The sequence below is a fragment of the Tauraco erythrolophus genome, chromosome 20 (genome assembly GCF_009769465.1).
Source record: "Tauraco erythrolophus isolate bTauEry1 chromosome 20, bTauEry1.pri, whole genome shotgun sequence".
Lineage (NCBI taxonomy): Eukaryota > Metazoa > Chordata > Aves > Musophagiformes > Musophagidae > Tauraco > Tauraco erythrolophus.
Genome location: NC_141484.1, coordinates 10,764,671 through 10,785,477, shown reverse-complemented (window position 1 = coordinate 10,785,477; position 20,807 = coordinate 10,764,671). Strand labels below are relative to the sequence as shown.

General features: G+C 52.2%; 1 protein-coding gene across 2 annotated transcripts in view; it reads right to left on the bottom strand.

Moving 5' to 3' along the window:
* The window catches only part of LOC104376423 (heparan sulfate glucosamine 3-O-sulfotransferase 3B1), a 28,130-nt gene extending 12,953 nt beyond the window's left edge, over nt 1-15,177 (bottom strand). Inside the window, exons 1-2 of one of the 2 annotated variants that reach the window (XM_086624041.1) lie at nt 15,010-15,177; nt 14,726-14,937 (exon numbers count right to left, since the gene is read on the bottom strand). In XM_086624041.1, coding sequence (XP_086480167.1) covers nt 14,726-14,937; nt 15,010-15,177 — 380 coding nt within the window. Of the gene's footprint in view, nt 1-14,725 lie in introns of both variants that reach the window. The other variant, XM_086624040.1, reaches the window with a different exon arrangement.
* Nucleotides 15,178-20,807: the final 5,630 nt, after the last annotated feature.

Here is a 20,807-nt window from a genome sequence, read left to right as displayed (position 1 = left end):
CATGACCTGTCACACCAGAGCACCCCGGGGCTCCTGCCCCTAGCTAGGACACCAGGAGGTATTCCTAATCCAGGTAGCCCATGGGAAGTTATCCCATCAGCCTGATCCCTACAGTACCTGCTCTTCAAGGCCCTTCCCCAGAGATTCATTATGCCATATGCTGGAGGTGAGGAGCCCAGCGAGCAGAGCACATCTCGGTTTGGACCCAAAGGGCACGTCTTGTGCATCTACTGCGGGGGCAGATGGTCATCACTTCACCTACCCCCAGTCACCTGTACGGCAGCTACTCACCACTGCGGTGTTTCTGCAGCCACACTGCAATAGGAAGAAGCTTCCTAGAAAAGGGGTTTGGCTCAAGAGAGGCAACCTCTGGTTGGGTCCGTTCTAGGGTGGAGGTCCACAAGGTTTGAATGGACTTCTGTGGCACATACTTATAAATTACCTCTCTGGTTGAGTACACACGCAGTGACCATTGCAGCATCCTCTCTCTAGCCACCAAAAGCAGCTGATCCCGGTACACCAGGCTGAAGGTTCAGAAACACCTAACATTTCCACCCAGGACAGGACTACAAGAAGATGAACTCCAGCAACCCCTACCACATTGTCCCTCTGCCCTGCATTTCACCTGCTCCGATTTTGCTAGAAAGGGGAAAAAAAATCACAAGCCTAAGAGTCAACCCCAAACTCAACGTCGCACAAGTCAACAGCCACCGAACAAAACTGACCCAGCGAGATACGGGCAGGACCACGCTCTTCTGTTGCCATGTTCATAAATCACAGCCCCACTGAGAGGTCTTTTGTGCTTTCCCCCAGCGCAGATGTCGCTGCCCCAGTCCCTGTGCCCGCACAGGCAGGTAACAAGTCACGCTGATAACGTCGCCTTTTGTCAAGCACCCGCGCCAGCCGCCCAGCGTTTGCACAGGGAGGGCTTCGCCTGCCACCTCGACACACGCTTCTGCTAATCAAGCCCAACCTGCCCCGCTGGGCTTAACAGTCGCGATTAGAGGAAAAAGCCTCTTGATAAGCCCTGGAGCCCCTTTCTGCCCTGGGAGACGCCCCAGCTTGCACCCCTCGGCTCACAACCAACATAGGGGAGCATCATAGAATGGTTTGGGTTGGAAGGGACCTTCAAGATCATCTAGTTCCAACCCCCCTGCCATGGGCAGGGACACCTTCCACTACACCAGGTTGCCCAAAGCCTCATCCAACCTGGCCTTGAACACTTCCAGGGATGAGGCAGCTACAGCTTCTCTGGGCAACTTGTTCCAGTGCCTCACCACCCTCACAGGGAAGAATTTCTTCCTTAGATCTAATCTAAATCTCCCCTCTTTCAGTTTAAAGCCATTGCCCCTTGTCCTGTCACTACACACCCTTGTCCAAAGCCCCTCTCCAGCTTTCCTGTAGCCCCTTTAGGTACTGGAAGGCTGCTAGAGGGTCTCCCTGGAGCCTTCTCTTCTCCAGGCTGAACAATCCCAACTCTCTCAGCCTGTCTTCATAACGATGACACCGATGGGAGATCCCAGTAGCTATTCCCAGTCTCAGGCACCGATACAGAGTGAAGCTATCCCCAACGGGATGGCAGAGATGCTGCACGTGGCCGTTCACATCCCAGCGATCCGTCTGCCCTCGGGGTAAGACATACCGAAGGGAGGCTTAAACCCCTGTGCTGGGTTAAGAGCCCTGCAAAGGACCGGTGACAGTGACAGCTGGGTGACAGCTCTGCTCCTCTTCCTCACCATGGGCACAGCAAAGCAGGGCGGGGAGCAGGGAAACTGCTTTATTCACCCAGCAGCACTTTCTGCCAGGCTTCGACAGCCCTTGGAGCATCTTCCACACAACAGCCAAGCCAGACCCTGCTGTCTCCTTTGCAGCACGCGGGAAGGGAGCTCTGAAGAGTGGCAGGGCTGGGGCAGACTTGAAACCAGCCTTGAGGCAGATAGGCATCTACAAGTCTTTAAAAAAGTGACTTATGATCTCCAGGAATCCACCTTCTGCACCTAAAGGGATACTATGGGCACCCAGCCCCACCTGAGCAGCAGAGGCCTTGGAAAGCTGGTGACTTTCTGTGCTGTCGTTTCCATTTTCACTACGGGAAAAAGAAAGTTACAATTTTTTTTCTGCCCTCTTTGATAATGCATGCGTGTTCCTAGCACGGGCCAAGTGATGCCAGAGAGCTGCTGCCAAACCCCAGCTGCATGACTCCACCTGCCTCTTCAGCAACACCCAAACCAGCCACGTAACCATGCGGCACTGAGGTTCCTCCTCAACTGTCTTAAAGACAAGGGGATGGCCTCTCTGACCGACAGAGGACAGGTCTCCTTCCTGGCGGCCAGTAATGGCAGTGAAGAACAACCTCACCAGAGAAGGACCAGCTATGAGGGAAGGTGGCCAAACAAGCCAGCATGTCCCATACCCACCAGCTGGCTGCCAGTTACCTCAAGCATCCCATGAGTAGGTCAAGAATTTAAAATTAGTTTAGCCCTCATCCCAAGTTGAGCCACTCAATTCATTTCCCAAGATCTCCTGCTTCCTTCCCAGCAAGGGAGGGGTGGAACTGACCATGACCCCAACTGGTGGCAATCTGGACACTGGCCCAGTCAGTGTGTCCCCCCTTGGGATGAGCTATATTTGTCACCCAGGGGAACAAAAGACCTGGCAAATTAATACACCGGTGATCCTCTCAGTACTGATCCCTAAACGCATTTTAACACAAATGGGATTGTCACCCCGACTCATTTGTTAATGGATTTGTGATTTACGGTCATAAAGGAGTAGCACTGGAAATTAAGATCACTCCGTGGTAAACAGACCAGGGCAGTGAGTGAGACACATTTGTCCAGAACAGGATTTTCTTCCCCCAACACCTCCACTTAGGCCAGTATGCACCTCCCGAGTCTCTCCCCGCCCTTTTTTTACCCCCTGCACCAAGCACCAAAGACAGAAAATAAAATTAACTTCCAGGACAAAAAAAAGTAGTGTGCCAATTGAGGCAATCAAGCTATGGGTTCATAGTGCCACCACGTCCCAAGGTGGGTCCCCAGCGACGCTGCAGGTCTCAGGGTAGAGCAGAAGGAACAAAACCAGCCTTGGGAAGGAGGGAAACTCTCAGCAAAGGAGGGAGACAGGCATCAATTAGGCAAACATGAAGGAGCAGGTCTGTCTGCAGACTCCCCTCCTGCCCCACTCATTACGTGGGATCATGACGTGGTCATAAACAGTCAACGAAATACAGTCAAGAGCTCTTGTAAGAGCAGGCTCAGCTGGTGGAGATGTTCTGCTGCAAGTACAAGAGATGCAAAGCACTGCTTCTAATTAAACAGGTATTCACATAATTAGAGACTTCACATGGCCATACCAATGTTTTGAAGTAGTGCAGCACATGGGCTCAGGGTGTTTTTAAGAGGGCTCTCCACGCTTGCTTTCTAACTTGTGACTACTTGGGTTGTCTTTCTTTGTAACCCTGTCCACTTCTTCACACCCCTCAAGCTGCGACAGCAGGTGCACGGCTATGGTGGCAACCAGAAAGGACCTCATGGAGCAAAACCACACGTCCCATAACCCAGCACCGACCTTCAGCATCCCACCCTGTTTCCATAGAGAGCCAGCTTCCTTCCAGAGCCGGCAACAGGGCTGAATTATCCCGTAGTCCTTCAAGCCCTTCTACATCAAGAGCGCAGTGGGCCGGTCTGCTGAGGCCTTGGAGCACAACCCAAGTGAAATGACTTTTCCCTGAACATTGAGGAGTCTGAATGAGAGCTATTGTTATTCAGATGAAACCAAGTGTCAGATTAACAAATCAATGGGCATAAGAGATATAAAATGGGTTACCATTGAAGCCTTTCAAATACCCAAACATATGGATGAACCAAATGTGAATTGTAATTGACTCACTCCCACCTTTGATCTCTACACTCTTGGGTTCCCAAAGAGACAGCCCGGCCTCCTCCGACCAGGACTGAACCGATTGGGACTCCATTGTGAGCCCTCACAAAGCCTTTTCTCTCTGCCTTCATCTCCTGGATGTAGAGACAGCCCGGCACTTGGAAACCAAGGCAAGCCAGCTCTGCCTCGGAGAGCCAGGGAGCTGGAGCTGGGCAACCTGAGTCACCCAAACACAACCTCTCACATGGAACCCATCAATCCCATGTGTTTCTTTCCACCAGTCCCCATTCTCGGCAGAGGCCCTCGGTCAACTGGATGTGCATGAGGAGATAGCCTGGGAAGCAGCTGGGAAGAGGGCCCGGAGCAAGCATGGGCAGTGCCGATGCTCACTCTCCCGCTACTCCCAGAGCCAGCCATGGGGTCTGTTCAGTTTTCCAAGATTCTCGTTCTGCAAAGCCAAGGATTAGACTTTGCTGATGGGTTCAGAGCATGCACATGCCCCAGCTGCAAAACCCAGACTGATCTGGAGCTGCTGAAAGCTGCTCTGCTCTTCTCCAACTGCCTCGACAGCACACATCACCTCTGATTAAGAAACATGATTTTTAATTTTCTTGGCACGTTTCTGCAGCTACATTAAAAGTAACCTGGAGTTTAAACTAAACATTATCCCTGAATTCTTACTTTTGGGGTTTGGAGTGAGTGAGTTTTGACCAGTTTTAGATAGATGTAAGAGAATTAAAAAAAAAAAAAAAAGTGTATCAGTTTTGATCCCATGCAAATCTCAAGTCCACAGGAGCTGCAACGCAAGCATTTGCTCAGTTTCAGTCTCAAGCATCATTATAAACTTTAAGTTGCTGAAGCTCTTCCAGGAAGCCCATCCCAGCTTATTCTCCCACCTCTATGCTGGGAAACCCCCACAAACATGCTTTCTGTGGAGGTTTTAACCCCACGCTGAAGCAGGGTTAAAAAAGTGAAGCAGCTCAACTACGGCTATACTGAACCTCAAAGCAACAGGAGTCTTGAAACACCTGTTGCTGATCATAGAACCATAGAACGGTTTGGGTTGGAAGGAACCTTCAATATTATCTAGTTCCAACCTCCCTGCCATGGGCAGAGACACCTTCCACTACACCAGGTTGCTCAAAGCCTCATCCAACCTGGCCTCGAACACTTCCAGGGATGGGGCAGCCACAGCTTCTCTGGGCAACCTGTGCCAGTGCCTCACCACACTCAGAAGGAAGAATTTCTTCCTTACATCTCATCCATATCTGCCCTCTTTCAGTTTAAATCCATTGCCCCTTGTCCTGTCACTACACACCCCTGTCCAAAGCCCCTGTCCAGCTTTCCTGTAGCCCCTTTAGGTACTGGAAGGCTGCTGGAAGGTCTCCCTGGAGCCTTCTCTTCTCCAGGATGAACAACCCCAACTCTCTCAGCCTGTCTTCATAATGATGACACTGATGGCAAATCTCAGTAGCTGTTCCCAGTACGAGGCTATTCCCAGCCTCAGGCACCGACACTGAAGTGATCCCCACCAGGATGGCAGAGATGCTGCACGTGGCCTTTCCTCCAGCACCAGCAAGAAGATGACTGGGTTTGGTGGAGGAGCTGGGTGAGCCAGGGTGTCCGCTGGAGCAGGCATTGCTCTGTCCCCACCACTTTTGGGCTCAGACCCAGCCATGCAGCTGCTTAACCCAACCGGTGAGCCTCACTGGGACGGCTGAGCGTGACCACCACTGGGGTCCCCGCAAGAGGAACCGAGGAAGGAGAAGACCGCGGGGAGGAAGGCGGGCGAGAGGAAACTCCCGGGCTCTTAATCTGCTTTAGGACCACATGAGCTTGCTTGTTTATTTATAGCTTGATTAATTATTACACTGCATTTAGCCATGTCACCTTGGAATCGTCTCTGGGGGGAGCCAGCAGCCGGGGCAGCCGGCCAAGGCGTCGGTGTGTGCCGAGACACCGGGACGCTCCCCGCGCGCGGGGCAGGCGGCTCCTCCCGCGCGTCCGGCTGTCCGGGCAGCGCCAGCCTGTAATTAGGAGGCTTTGGAGCAGACAGCAGCTCCCAGCCTCTCTCGACTTGCAGCAAACCCAGTTTGAAACCCTAACCGGCTATTCCGCTTCTGCTTTGGCACGGCTGATATCTTCTCCCAAGGCTTTGTGCGCTGCTCAACACCCCTACTCGCTACTCCCTCTGCTTGTCAAAATGCCATGCAGACAGCCCAAGGCTCATTAGCTACCAGACCAGCTTGAGAGGGAAATTAAAAAGAAAAAAAAAAAAAAAGGGAAAAAAAAAAAAAGCTACCAGCTTTGTGTGAAGTTGCAACAAGTTCCCTGCAACAAGAGAGAAGGAGATGGACTTCGCTAAGCCCTTCCTCAAGAAAGGGTGATGCTCAGGCTGTCTGGCTCTTGGGCAGCTCACTTTGTCCCACCCAGCCTCCATGAAGCCAGGGCAGATGCTTGGGGATGTTAACGGACACCCCCAAAGCCCACTGCTCCCAGACAAGACCTTCAGGATCTTCCTCCATCCCATCCCATCCCACCTGCAGAAGACAGAGACAGCCCCAGTGCCCACAGATACCGGCTCCAATCCAGCACAATTGGGCAAACGTGGCACCAGAGGCAGATGCAGGGCGTTCGGAGCAGAGAGGCACAGAGCAAAGCCATGGGGTCCCTCTGCAATTCCCATTCCGCAGCCACGTTCTCCACCACACGTATAAACCAGCTGAGGACCAGGTACAGCCGCTGCTGGGACACTCCTGCTCTTTACTCCGGCACCTCCTGCTTTCATTCCAAGCCCGATACACCTTTAAAAAAGAAAACGAACAAACCCAAACCGAAGGCACGCCAAAGCTGCAAGCCTTGCCAGTTTTTCAACAAATAGCTCAACGAAGCAGCAAAAAAGCACTTTTTATTAATAAAACGCCGGCGTTCCGTCCTCCCCCTAGTGACGGGAAGATCCGTGCAACCAGCCGCGCCATCGCCCCGGCTCCAAACCAAAAACATTAACGCAATTTAACCTCAGCGTAACGCCAGGGCAGCTGCTTTTCCCGCGTTCAACCGCTCTTTTGCCAAATCAGCAGTTTTCTAAAGATTTCCTACGCCTCCCCGTGCCGCTCGCCTGTATCCCGCAGACTTTCGAGTTCTAAGACGAGTTTGCATTCGATGCTTGAGACAGGCTGCGAGCTCGGGGCTCTAGGATAAAGCTTGTCCAGCTGCTTTAATCATTGTAATGGATTTTTGGCTTCTGGGGAAACATTTTTTGTACTCACAGTCACACGGACACACACCAAGGGCCTGATCCTGGAGCCCTCCCCCGGGCAGGGCTTCGGACTGCGTTAAACACGGTGAAGTTTGGGGACCTGGTCCAGACCTGGCCACCAGCACGATGAGGAAGCAGAGCCAACCTGAGCCCATATGAAAAGCACTTCCCACGTGAAAAGCACATTTTTTTTTTTTACAGAGAATCAGTGTTTTCACTCCAGCCGCGCTCGGTACTGCCGGACGGCGGTTGCGGCAACAAAGGATTTGGCCTCGCGTTCACATTCCGCGAGGGACGTATAAAATACATACATCCACCTACAACGTTATACACCGGCGTATAAAACCAAAGCCCATGCACGATTCTCACTTTGCGCTGGAAGAGCTGCCAGCTGCGCCGCCGGCAACGCGCTGCGGAGGGGAGAGGCCGTGGCAGCTCACGGGAGAGGCGACAACCGCTCACTTTTCTTACGATCCGGTCACTTCGGTGGATTTGCCCCAGCAGCACTGGTCGAGCGGACTGGCGAGATGGCAGCTCTGCTGTTAGGAATTTTAGCAGCACGAGAACGACAAGAAGGCGAAGGGCTGTCCTGGCGAGGGAGGCCATCTCCCTCCAGCACGGGCTGCCAGAGCCGAGCCCCTCGGGCGCTGCCGCACAAAGCCACGTCGAGAGCCGGGCTACCCACGCGTGGCCCGGCATCTGAGACCAGCTGCAAGTTAAATTCTGGGTCAGACCCTCTGCTGCCATAAAGTGCCATGATTCCCTTGATGCCAGCGCTAAGTCACAGCATCCCGCAGTAGAGGCGTTTTCTCCATCCCTCTTCTGAAGGGAGAGAAGAAAATAAAACAGATTTTGTATCGGGCTAGTTCCAGGGTGCTTCTGAGGAGGTTGAAGCAGATGTAAAGCCTTTAGCAGAACATGGTGTTATTTTCCTTTAAATAAAGTTCTCTTCTTCCCTGCTACCCACCACGTGACAGGGCACTGCCACGCTCACTTACTTCAACAGCAGGAATTAAAAAAAAATAATTACTCATTTATTTGAAATCAGAATGAGGTCTTCTGCCAGCAGCACTTCTATCCTCCTCTAACATTCCCACCCTAAACCCTCAACCCTCTAAAACATCTAAAACCTCAACCACCCAAGTGTCTGAGCCTCTCATGACTCCTGAGACAGGAGCATATGTGGTCACAGAGTTGGGATGGAAGGTCTTGCAGGTCAGCAGCCAAGGTAGCCAGCTCAGAGCTTCCCACACGCCCCTCCTCACGCCTCAACAGCCTTCACCCCCTCCCAGTACAAGGACACTGCATGGAAAATCACCATCACTGAGTCCATTTTCCTCCTCTGTCTTCAGAGCTACTGCAAAGATGAAAACCACCGCAGGGAACCCTTGAAGCCAACGTGACACCAGGAGAGGTTATCTCCTTCCCATCACTTTTACGAACGGACTAAGGTCTACTGCACATCACGTCTGAGCAGTCCCCACCACCCCCAGGAAGAAAGACACCCAAGACAGAGGGACCGTGCTCCCAACCTCGACTTCCTCCCCTCGCCTGATGATGCGATGCCCTTCCAGACTTGTTTGTGGGCACCTTGCAACCACCTCCAGTCCAGGAGACACTCCCCAACAGCACACTGGCCACCAGTAAACCCCTGCCCCGAGTTAACCCCACCTTCCCTTTGAGCCTGCTGATTATCAATACATTTCTTTCCTCTTTCCGTTAAGAAAGTCAAGATAAGGTCCATTTACTCAGTTGCCTTCCGGCTACCGCTGATGATGGCCATTGGGCTGAGCTCCTTCAAAAAGCACACGGTGTTTCTTGCAAGCTCATTAAGAAACACGCAGCGAGCTGCTGAAAGACCTGAAATTGCCATGGCGTGGGCAAGCCCCGGTACAGTCATCAGCAGCAAGTCAGGACCCAGCATAGCACTTAGTCATTTCACGAACCAAAGCAGCAGCCTCTCCACCAGCCCCTCCTCACACACCACATGGCGACAACAGGTAGCAGCCGATAGCCCCTGACCCCCTAATTACACCGCCGAAACGACGTGCCCCCTGTTTGTTGTTCTTTGAGCCCATACGTTAACCGTCCCGCGTGGCCCCGGCCAATTCGTTATCCCCTGAACCCATTGATCACCCATGGCCACCCCAGCAGAAGACACGACCACTCACGCTGAATGATCACTAAATTAGACTTCTTCCTACTTGGGATGGATTAAGAGCAACAAATCCAGGCAAGAGCAGACAGAGCTGTTCAGCAAGCAAGGCCTGATGGTATGGCAAGTCCAGGACCAGGCCAGGTTGGAAACATGGCTCAAGAGAACAGCGGTTTGGGTAGAGTTTTTACAGCCATTGCATCTGGGGCTTGCTGGATGCTTTCAAAAACAAAGCCTTCACTGGAAGGGCCTTGAGGGATCCAAAGCTTGGGGTGTGTTACCGATATTGGCCATGGCGCACTTGAAAAGAAAAATATATATATAAATAAATCCCAAACCCAGAGTGGAGCCCGCGGGTTTTCATTCCCATCATTTTCGTGCCAAGAGGGAGCACAACGCTCCCCGGCACGCCGCGCGGCGCTGCGCTAACGCGATTAGCCGGGCAGATCCACCATCCAAATAAGTCACCCCCAACGCATGGTCAACTTTGAAAAGTTCAGCAGCTCGACAGGTGAGGCCGTGAAACCCGATCACGGCAGACAATGTCGTCCCCCCCTCCCAGCGTCGTGCTGGGAAGAACTTGTCACGTGCGTCGTATCGGGCAACATGCTTGAAACGGCGCAGCGCGCTGAAACCCCAGCAACACGAATAATCTTTGCCATCTGTTTGAACAACTCAACCCTCCTCAGATCCAAAGGAATGATCCCGTGCAAACACAAGGGCCTTGCAGACTGACTATAGCAGCCCAGCCCTTCTTTTTTGGGGCCATTTTCTCCCTCGCTAAGGCAACGTCATGGGGAGCTGCTGCAACGGCCGACGACGCCGAACCCTGTGCACGTGTCGAGGGGACCATTAAAAGTCCCCGTTCGCTCAAGCACGGCTCAATGCAAGGTCAATAGTTGATTTTTAATTTTTTTTTTTTTTACATCGAGACGACAAAAATCTCAACGGGAAAGCTGCCTGGCAAAGCCATCCCAGAGAACACAACCATCCTTGAGGATATGCTCCTTCCAACCCAACGCAGCCCACTGGAACGCGCTGGAGGAATCGGTCTCTGCTCAAACACAGCCATTTGTGCCTAAAGTTCAGTTGGGAGAATCAAGACCTTTCTCAAACTTCCCTGGGTCAACGAACCTTGCAACTCCCAGTGGAAACAACACGTGGAGCTTTGCAAGCACTCGGTTGTGCCCGCGCTGCCGGATCCTTGCCCTGCTCGGGAGGCTGCGAAGCATGGTGGCAATTAAGTGGCTGGTACTAAACCTTCACTGCCACTGTAAATTCGGGATTTAGAGAGAATGGCCAAAGGCCGGGGCAAAATCCTGCCTTGGTCAAGACCTGCCCTTGGTTCAGCCACGCTTTCAGCCCTGAACTTTCAACCATTATCACCTTGTCCTTCCCCTGCTCCCAGCTCAGCGCGTCACAAGCATCAGCGCCGCTCGCACCCTCACACACTCCTTGGGGCAAAAAAAGAGGCTCCTGGGGTGGAAAAAAAATAGATAAAAAATTTAAAAAAAAACAAACAAAGTTTCTCATGATTCAGGAATTGCTGTGAAGCAGCACTCGCACATCGAGGTCCCCAACACTTATTTAGGTCATCAGGGAGAGTAAGAAACACGTTTGAAGCTCTTGTGCAGCATGAGACGAGTGGGCCTGATCCTGCTGACCCAAACCACCCACAGCCTCAGCACGGAGAGCGAATTAAGGCAGCCTGGCAAGAGCGGGAAGATGCAGCCCCAGAGTTTGAAGAATTTCCCCCCTCCCAAAAAAAAAAAAAATAAAAAAAGGAGGTGTCCCGTCTCGCTGCTAGAGGTGGAGGAGCTCGGGCCAGCACGGCGACCGAGACTGCAGCCGGCGTAGCCACGGCACGGGGTTTCCAGCCTCGTAATATAAATCAGTGATGTTGAGTGGGGCTGGGAACGCTCAGCCCGCAGCAGAAGGGACCGGGTACTACAGCCCACCAGGCCTGAAACAATAAAAAAAAAAAAAAAAACAAACCCTAAAAAACCCCATAACACTAATGACATGATCTTTTTTTCTTACCTCACATTAATTATAGGACGAAAGGCTTTCAAGTCCCTAATATATTTAAAAATGCATCATCGTTGCATGAAATAAGAAAGGCAATACAAAAAATATAAAATAATCTCAACAACTGTTTTTCTAGGCTTGCAAGAAACACTTTTTCCCCCCCAATCCATGCAGTAAAGCCATAAGAAAACGACAGCTTCCCGACGGGCTGCCGGGCAGGCAGCTCGTCCGGACAGACGGACACATGCGCACACAGGCGGCCGCGCTGAACTCCTTACTGCTGCGAGGAGGAAACTTCTTTATTATCCGAAAATTCCAAGCACTACTTAAAATTAGTTCGCAATAGTGCCTGGATCCCGTTTCTCCTCTGTCATGGTACATATTTTCGCTTGAAGCGGTTAACATGCTGTATTCATTACCGGGGGGAAAACCCCCGCAATGTGCGTACAGAAGTTATTTCCATTAGATTTTTGGCGATCTCGCTATCAAAAAAAATCAATTTCCAACCCCCCCTCCCCTTTTTCCTCTGCTTTTTAGGAACAGTGGTCAGCACCACTTGATTCTGTTTTGCCTTCCACACAAGGGAAAAAAAAACAACAAACAGATTTCATTTCGCTTTGCAGAAAACGGACCAAGAAAAAAAGTTTGTATTCCCTCCTTCAGAAGTTATTTTCTATAGATTAAAACTTCAGACAGAGATCAGTAGCTAACATAAATAGGATGAATCGCAAATAGCCCATAATAGAAGCCTTCATCAAGCTAAATAAGCAAATTTGTGATGTCTTCTGCCTCTTGGAAATCTGAAAAAACGTTACATTGAAACACTACACGGCAGGAACAACTTACACACACTCTCTCCTAACAGATTTGACCAAATTTAGCCAGAAGCCACTCAAATAAAATATACTTTCAATGAGACGTGGGTCAAAAATCGCATCTTCATCTTTTCAAAGCCAGGCAATTGGACTGAAACTGCACGGACGGGGGTGCTGAGCACACCAGTAACTCCCTGAGTTCCAAAGTTCAGTCAATTTGTGCAGAAGCATCCGAAAAACAGCGACGAGGCTGCCCAGCTCTCGGCACGACGGCTGGCACAGCGGATATTTGATGGCATTTTTAATCTGGTTTTATTGGGCCATTAACAAGAAAATACAAACGCATCTCCTTATTGGCATTAAGATAATAAATAAAAGTCTCATTAGGGCTTGGAGAAATAAGCATGCTCTCGAGGAGTGCTGAGAAGCCAAGATTCACTCAAGTCAGGGGGAGTTTCGAGCTTTATAGTATCTGATTTCTAACGCTGAAATTTATAGGAACAAACTTCTGCATCTAATTCATATCAAAGTTAGAAATAACGCACATTACCAAACAACTTGCCTGATGATTTGAGCAAATACATCCTCCCCCCATTTATTTTGCATTATTTAGTCTTCTACGCACAACTGCCCTCCCCCAGTCGATTCAGGTCCTGCTCCCACAGCCAGACAAACCCGCTCTGATCCGCAGGGTGAATCGTCCCTGGGTGATTTCAAGACCTTCAGCATCACTTACGCTCGGGAGCGTCACCGTTTGGACCTGAAGATCCGTTGTATTTCAGTGAAAACATCCCTTTTGCAAAGCTACTATTTAATAATGTCTATTTAATAATGTAGCAGTGGATTTGCAGGGATAGGGCCCGTGCTGCTTCAAATTAAGCAGCTGATAAGGTGAAACTTTAAGCAGTTATACCCAACTTTGATGCCAGCTTCTCCGAATTTAAAAGTAATGCGTATCCTTTAAATAGTGACTTTCACCCACCGCATCTGGGATAACAGATTAATGTAATCATAAGCATTATTCCCTCCTCCTCCCCTTCCACCTCTTACTTGTAAAAGATTAATCAACCATTTTATGGTCTAATTTAGGTGCTTAATTAAAAACAGAGTTCAACGCGTACAACACCATTTTGCTAATAAACCCTGACAGGTCTTCTGCTCTGTTATACACAAGTTCTCCTTTCAAAACGCCAGATGAATATTTTTTAACAAACAACTGAATTTATGAAGATTTCATCACGGTCGCTACGGGACGACGACGCAGCTGCATCCTCCACCAAAATTCTAGAATCACTTAAAACGAAAACTGCCTTTCAAAACTGCCTTCCTCCTCACCAGATCTTATCCTGCCTTCATCTCACTAACTGCTGAGGGATGGCAACATTAAAAAAAAAAATAAAAATTTAAAAAAGAGACATAAAGCTAATCGGACTTGCAGAGTGGGAGCTTCAAGACTACAAAGAGGTTAAAATTCAGAACTTCCCAGCTCCCATCCAGCTTCAAAGTTTGCAACTTCTGCTCCTTTATTATTCCTGTAAACGTTCAGCAGCAAGGCACGCTCAAAATATTCTTGCTGAAGGAAATTTAATCATAAAGGGATGTAAAAAAATAAATCGTAAGGGGGTTCGGCCCGACACATCGTGTCTCAGCAGGGCTGGGAGCACCCGCCTTTCCCTCCGCATCCATCCCCTCCCGCTCCTGCCAACCCGCCCGGCACAGACCATCACTGCTCCTCGCGAAATTACTTCCACATCCACCCTCGCAGGATGCAAATCCCGTCTTTTTTAGACTTTACCCCCGCAGCCAAAAAGTGTCACCCCGTCCCCCAAAGCACAGGTTACACCACCGCGTGCCCCGCCACTTATCTCCCCCCCCAGCTCCAGGCTGGAAATGGCAAACCGGAGTAATTTATCGGCGATAAAGCTGATTACAGCGGTAGGAGAAAGTTAACCGAGCAGGAGCGTATGAAGCGATCGAGGAAGTTTTATCTCTGCCGCGGAGCTGCCGCCTGCCAGCCCCGGGCTGCCGCTGCGCTCCCCGGAGGGGTCACCCCGCCCCCCCGCCCCCCCAAACCTGCCTTTGCCGGGAGCGCTGCCTTGTGCCCCGACCCGACGGGCATCTGGGACACGTCAGCGACCCCCCAGCAACACCCCACGCTGAAGGAAAAATACACGCTCCAGCAAAAGCCCTGGAAGTACAACGAAATACGAGTGTTCAAAAAAAAAATTAAAAATATTTAACCTTTATTTAAAGATTAAATACGGTCTGGCTCGCATAAAGCCGCCGCTTGGGCTAACGGGGAAAGCGAGTCCCGCGCAGGGCTCGGCTGGGGTTTTTTTGGGTTTTTTTAGGGTTTTTTTTTTTTTTCGGAGGGTGTTATTTAGCGGGACGTTCACGTTTCGCCCCGGCCGCTCCCCCGACCTGCTCCAGAGCCCGGGGCGGGCGCACCCCGCGCCCCGCACAGCTCCGCTCCGGGGAGCCGCGCACCTCCCCGCCGGGGCGGGCGGGACGGGACGGGACGGGGGGACACCCCCCTCCTCCCCTCACCCCTCCGGAGCCCCGCGGTGCCGGCGGAGAGGCGGGTACCTGTACCAGGCGAGTCCCCGCTCGTAGTTGCGGTCGAAGAAGTGGGGTTCGGCGCCGACGGCGCGCACGTCGGGGTGCACCCGCAGGAACTCCAGCAGCGCCCGCGTCCCCCCCTTCTTCACGCCGATGATGATGGCCTGAGGCAGCCGCTTGGTGCCGGAGCCGTTGAAGAAGCTGGAGATGGGGCTGGCGGCGTCGGGCGCTGCCCGTTGCTCCTCCAGGCTGCTCTCCTCACCCGCTTCCCCCGCAGCCGGCGGCAGCAGCTGGGGGAGCGGCGGGGCAGCGCGGGACGGGGCGGGGGAACCGCGGGTCGCCAGCCCGGCGCAGGAGCCGGCGCAGGAGTAGAACATGTAGAGCCAGAGGAAGAGCATGATGAAGAGCAGCAGGAGCCTCCGCCTCAGCGGCGGCAACGCCACGGGGACATCGAGGCAGCGGTTCAAGCGCTGCCCCATGTGCCCGCGGGCGCGCCGGGATGCATGGCTGGAGCTCGCCCGCCTCGGCTCGGCTCTGCCCAACGCCGCATGGGCACCCCCCGACCCTCAGCACGGCCCCATGGCCCCGCGCCGCCCGCCCGCTGCCCGCCCCAGCGCCGCTCTCCCGCCGCCGGCAGCGCAGGCAAAGGCAGCGGCGGAGGGGGGGGCGGGCAGCGGGGGCCGAGCGACGGGCAGCGCCCTCGGCCTATCAGAGCCGCGCTCTGCCGTATAATGAGCCGGGCGGAGCAGCCAATCAGAAGAGCGGCGGGCGCGCGGGGGCGGGGCGGAGGAGGGGAGGAGAAGCGTTCATTGGCTGCGGAGACGGCGGGGGGGGCGGGGGGTGTCCGCGCCTCAGGGCTCGCACCGTCGGGGTCGCGCGTCCGTCGAAGGGTCCGGGGAGACTTTGAGCAGCGTCCCGGTGCCCGAAGGGGCTACAGGAAAGCTGGAGAGGGGCTTTGGACACGGGCGGGGAGTGACAGGACAGGGACAATGGCTTTAAACTGAAAGAGGGGAGATTTCGATGGGATCTAAGGAAGAAATTCTTCCCTCTGAGGGTGGTGAGGCACTGGCACAGGCTGCCCAGAGAAGCTGTGGCTGCCCCATCCCTGGAAGTGTTCAAGGCCAGGCTGGATGAGGCTTTGGGCAACCTGGTGTAGTGGAAGGTGTCCCTGCCCATGGCAGGGGGTTGGAACGAGATGGTCTTCAAGGTCCCTTCCAACCCAAACCATTCTGTGATTCTATATCAGCTTGAGGTCTCTTCCTGCCATGTTGTTCTTTCCCACTCCAAACATGCAGGCCCCAAATATCAGAGCTCCCGAGCTCTTCTGTGGATGGGAGCAGTGCTCCCTTTTCCAGCTGTTCCACTCCTCTCTTTCTCGTACCCACTGCTAATCCAGCATGGGCTAAAACAGCACCATGGAAGGATCCTCATCCAGCTCGGAAGCCCTTTGAGATGTTCTCGCTCCTCATGTTCTGGCTTATCAGTGGCTGCATCTCAGGGATGGGTGATGTGATCCCTGTAAGTGATCTGGAAAGTACTTTGGGATGAAAGGTGCTGTCTAGAGGTAAGGCAGTAGGGCTGATGCTTTCATCAGCCACTGTCCCCTGCCCAGCACATCTATCCAACACAATGCTGGAACATTAGCAAGGTCCAACACATTATATTAAACAGACCTTACTCAAGTGTAAATTCTGCCTAACCAAAGCGTCTCCTGCAAAGCTGCTCTGGTTGTGGATCAGAACTGGGGTCTCCAGCATCACCTAGTGCTGTAAAACCACAAAGAAAAGGACATTTGAGAGGATTTCAATTAGAGACCATGGCTGGGCTCTCCGACACTCTGGCTAACGTTTGCCAACAGGGATGTCCCTCCCCACCCTGGGTGAGCCAGGCCCCCGTTTCACATGGGGAGCACCGCAGCTCCTGTGGCCTCTGGCTGAGGCACCCCATGTGTTGTCCATCCCCCGGAGCCTGCACTCAAGAATGTTAATCAGACTCGGCTTTATCCCTAAACAAGATTTTATGACAAAATAGTAAGTTTAATTGCCAGACTAAAGCCAAGGGTTGAGAGCTCTACCTGCTGTACAGACACAGAAGAGAACCAGAGTGCAGTTCTGGGTTATACCTGTCAATCCACGTTTCCCTCAGTTCCTTTAGTGTTTCAGCTAGATTGGGACGACAGCAGCCCAACCTTCCCACCCAGCGGGCACGTCCCTGGAGAGTTCCTAGCTGCACACCCTGGTGCGATGGCTGCATCCCTTCTCCGGAGGCTGCAGGATAGACAGAGAAGTGAGAAAGTCCATCTTCTCCTCCCTGTTCCCGGCCAGGCTGGGATTTCCCACTCCACATTCCCTCCATGGCTGGAGGGAATTGCCAGCTGGGGGTCAGGCACTGGGACATCATGGTGTTGGGGGCATCTCGGTCATTTCCTCCTCCTCCTCCCCAAAGTATTCGGATTTACCTATTCTTTTGACACGTGTTGGCTTTTTGACGAGCCACACCTTTCGTAGCACTGCATTTTCTGAAGTCCCTGCCTGTACAAACACCCGGTGAGACCTGTCACAGTCCACGTGTCGGGAGTGACAGGCAGAGACCAGACACAACACAACAGCCTGTGGAAGCCGGATTAAGAGCATTTGGCTGATGAGAGCCTTCCCACCATCCGCTCTGGGACTCTCCTTTCCAGGACCAGATCATGCCAGCATCTTGCAAGGAGCTGGTGGGGATTGTGCACGCTCCGTGGAAGTGCCTGAGTCAACATTCATCCAGCAAGAATGTAACTCAGCAGCTTCAATGCACGCGTGCAGCTTTTCTACCATGTTATTATTAAAAGATGCCGAAAATAAAAGATGCAGGGAGTTGGACTCCATGATCCTTGTGGGTCCCTTCCAACTTGAGATATTCTATGATTCTATGAAAATTTTGTGCTGAATTAGCCTCCTTTCAGAGCACTGTTGCTTTAAGGGCAGAGCCAGCTTTTGCTGGAACCTCTACCTTTTCTTTTTAACTTTTGCCACCAAACAAAACCGAAATATTTTCTCCACTAAGGGCCTTGATTTTCTTGTGTATCAGAAGCAACAGTATGATGCTGACTTCTTCATACATTGGCTTTTTTTTACATGAAAAGCATCGTGCAAGACTGGGTTGTTCTGATCACACTGGATGTTGTGTGAACATCTTGTAAAATAATCCCTGCTACAAACTAGAGTTAACAAACAAATTAAACTAAGCAGATTGAAGAGGGGAAATAAGACTCTGAGAGGTGCATGACTTCTCCAAAAGTTACTCAGTGGGTTCACACAGGGCTAAGAACAGTGCTTGGGGCACCCAAACCCCTATCAGAACCACTGCCACTGGTCCCCATCCTTCCTGGGACCAGGTATTTGCAAAGCAGGTTTTGGGATGACACAATGAGATCATTTGTGCTTCAGCTATGGAGTCAAACAGCGGACAAAGCATTCCCCTGCCATGAGATAAAATATATGGCCCTGCTGGGCTCTCTGCGCTGTGAAGGGTGGTACGAGCCAACAGAGACGAGACGCAGTTGCAGGAGGAATCGCTCTCTCCTTTCCCTCTGTGCTGGTAAAGCTCTGCCAGCTGGCCCAGACTGGGAATTGTGGAGAAAATCACAGAGGGCACTTCCAGGCAATGTGTGAATCACCGTTGCGGGCAGCAATCGTTCCACAGGTGACACAGGCTGGCTCTCCTGGACCTGGATTTACTCACCTCTTTACTCGGAGTTTTGTACCTTTCAAAACAGAAAACCTGCTGCTTGTGCACAGAGGTTGCTCCATTGCACGTTCCTACACCCATGAGGTAAGAGGAAAACCCTTCAGATGGAATAATTCTTGTTCCTTACGTCCACCAGCACCAGCCAGGATAACATCAACAAAATGTCATAGAAAGTTTGGTTTAAGCCCTTAATATATGTCAGCTGTAGCTTGTAAAAGTTGGATTGGCTTTTTAAGAAAAATAGCCCCAAGATAGGTTTTACTGTAATTGTATCTTCAGCAGTTGGACGTCAGTTTTCTTCCTAGGAATGGCAAGCGGGTAAGTGATCAGAAACAGCATCTGAGCAAAGGTAGGTCAGGAGGAGGGCTGAGACCACTTAGTCTGAGCTCTCCCTGGCGCAGGGGAGGCACATTTTGGCAAGTGGGCTGGGAACCAGTTGTGGCTCCATCCTCCAGAATGACCCACCTGCCTCCAGCTGGAGCCTGCACATTTGCTCGGCAGGGCACAGCCTCCTCCGTACCTGCTGCCACCTTGAGAGCAGGGCTCCAGCAAGGCTTGCACGCTTGCTTTTGGCTCCTGCAATTTCTTTAACGTCCCACAGGCAACATTCGTGGCAGTAGCACATGTGTTGTGCCCCACCGATGAGGGCAACGGGGGCTACATCATGAAGAAACCAGGGTTGCAAAGAAATGGGCACAAACAGAAATTCAAGACTGGGTTTGCTCCATGCTGTTGCTGCAGAGCCCTTGGATTGTAATAGTAGCTGTCTTGCTGGCTGGTTAATCAATAAACTACTTGAGCTGCATCAGTTCGGTCTCTGGATCCCATTTCTTGATGATTGATTGATTGCACAGACGGCACTGGGAAGGTGCAGCTCCTGACGAGGGGCCATGGTGGCACTTGGTGGAGCACTGCTGAGAAGATGGGCCTGGAGGGTGCCCGGCTCTGCAAAACGCACTTGTTAGAGCAGAAAGCAGAGAACCCAGCACACCTTCAAGCCAAGATGATCAAAGTCACGCTACAAGGAGATGGCTCAGGCCTGTGGACTCACCTCACCGGCATCCACCCTGGATGACTCTCCCCAGCCCCAGGCCACGGTTGCAGTCACGCTTTCTACCACCTTCTTAGAGTCTGACACAATGCAGCGTCTCCCAGTGCTGATCCTGTTGGCCTGATGCTGAGTTTCACCTTGTTGCTTTATTGCTTCCCAACTAGAAAATCCGTACGTCCTTTTAGCAGACGTTATCTTCCTGCCTCTGAACTGCCTGGTTCTGAAACGCTCAGCATCTCCTTTGCTTTTTCTGAACTGTGAAGACGGGTATGTCAGTGGCAGGGCACACACAGCTCTTGAAACATCTGCAGGAGCCAGTCCTGCTGGGGTGATAAATTAGGAGCAGGTACTCAAAATCAAGCCAGGGTGCTCTTGGTCCCAATCCAGAGAGGATGCCGTTTTCCTGACACGGTCACTGTCCTGTCTGGAGAAACGTCATTTACCATTTCATGATGTTAATCACGTCCGTGTTCATGGGAAAATAAGGCATTCTGGAGCATGTAAGCCTGGAGTGCTGAGACATACAGTGACCTGGCCAGAGAGGCGGTGGCCAGCCAACATCACCTCCTTTTTGGGAATGTACAGCACCTAACACTCTGAGATGCAGGGCTTTGGTTTGGAGCTTCTGCATGCTATCAAGAGTCTTCTCACACATGGATTTATCTATAACAGTTCTTTCTCCTTACTGGTCTTCCGCAGTGCTCTGAGATGTTCCTCAGTCACTGGTCCATGTCCTCAGCCCTTGCTCCCTTGCAAGGTCCCAGGAAGAGAGACCCTGAGTACTTTCATTCCACTTCTTCCCCCCTAAGAAGTCCTTGGTGCTGTCCCCTCTCCTCCTCCCTGCCACGTGTGTCCTTTGCCGTGCACCCTGCGGGCTGTGTGACCACGGCTATTTCGGAGCAGACGGGAGCTCAGAATTGCCGACGGATAAACCCCACGTGTCTGTCAGCGGCCTCCTCTCTTTTTGTGCCGCAGCAGCTCCATCACTGCACATGTCTGCTGGACTCATATTAATGTCACAATAGTGAGCTATGAGCTGGGGGAGAGGGCCCAGGGCATTTGGGATTTTTTTCCTGAAAAACACATGGGTTGGTATTACCCTGCGGAGGCACAGCTTGCGGTGAGTGTTACGTGGGTCGGGATTGCTGGACCAGCAGCTGGTGACCATCCCAGCTGCAAACAGCCAAATGGTGGGGCTGGGCCACCCCGGAGGCGAAAGGGAGTGGGGTGACTGTGGGTGGCATCACTGGGACTCAAAATAGGTCAGTCACGTGCAAGGAAAGTGCCCAGGGCTTGACGGGATCCCTCTGTGCATAAGCCCAAGTGCCA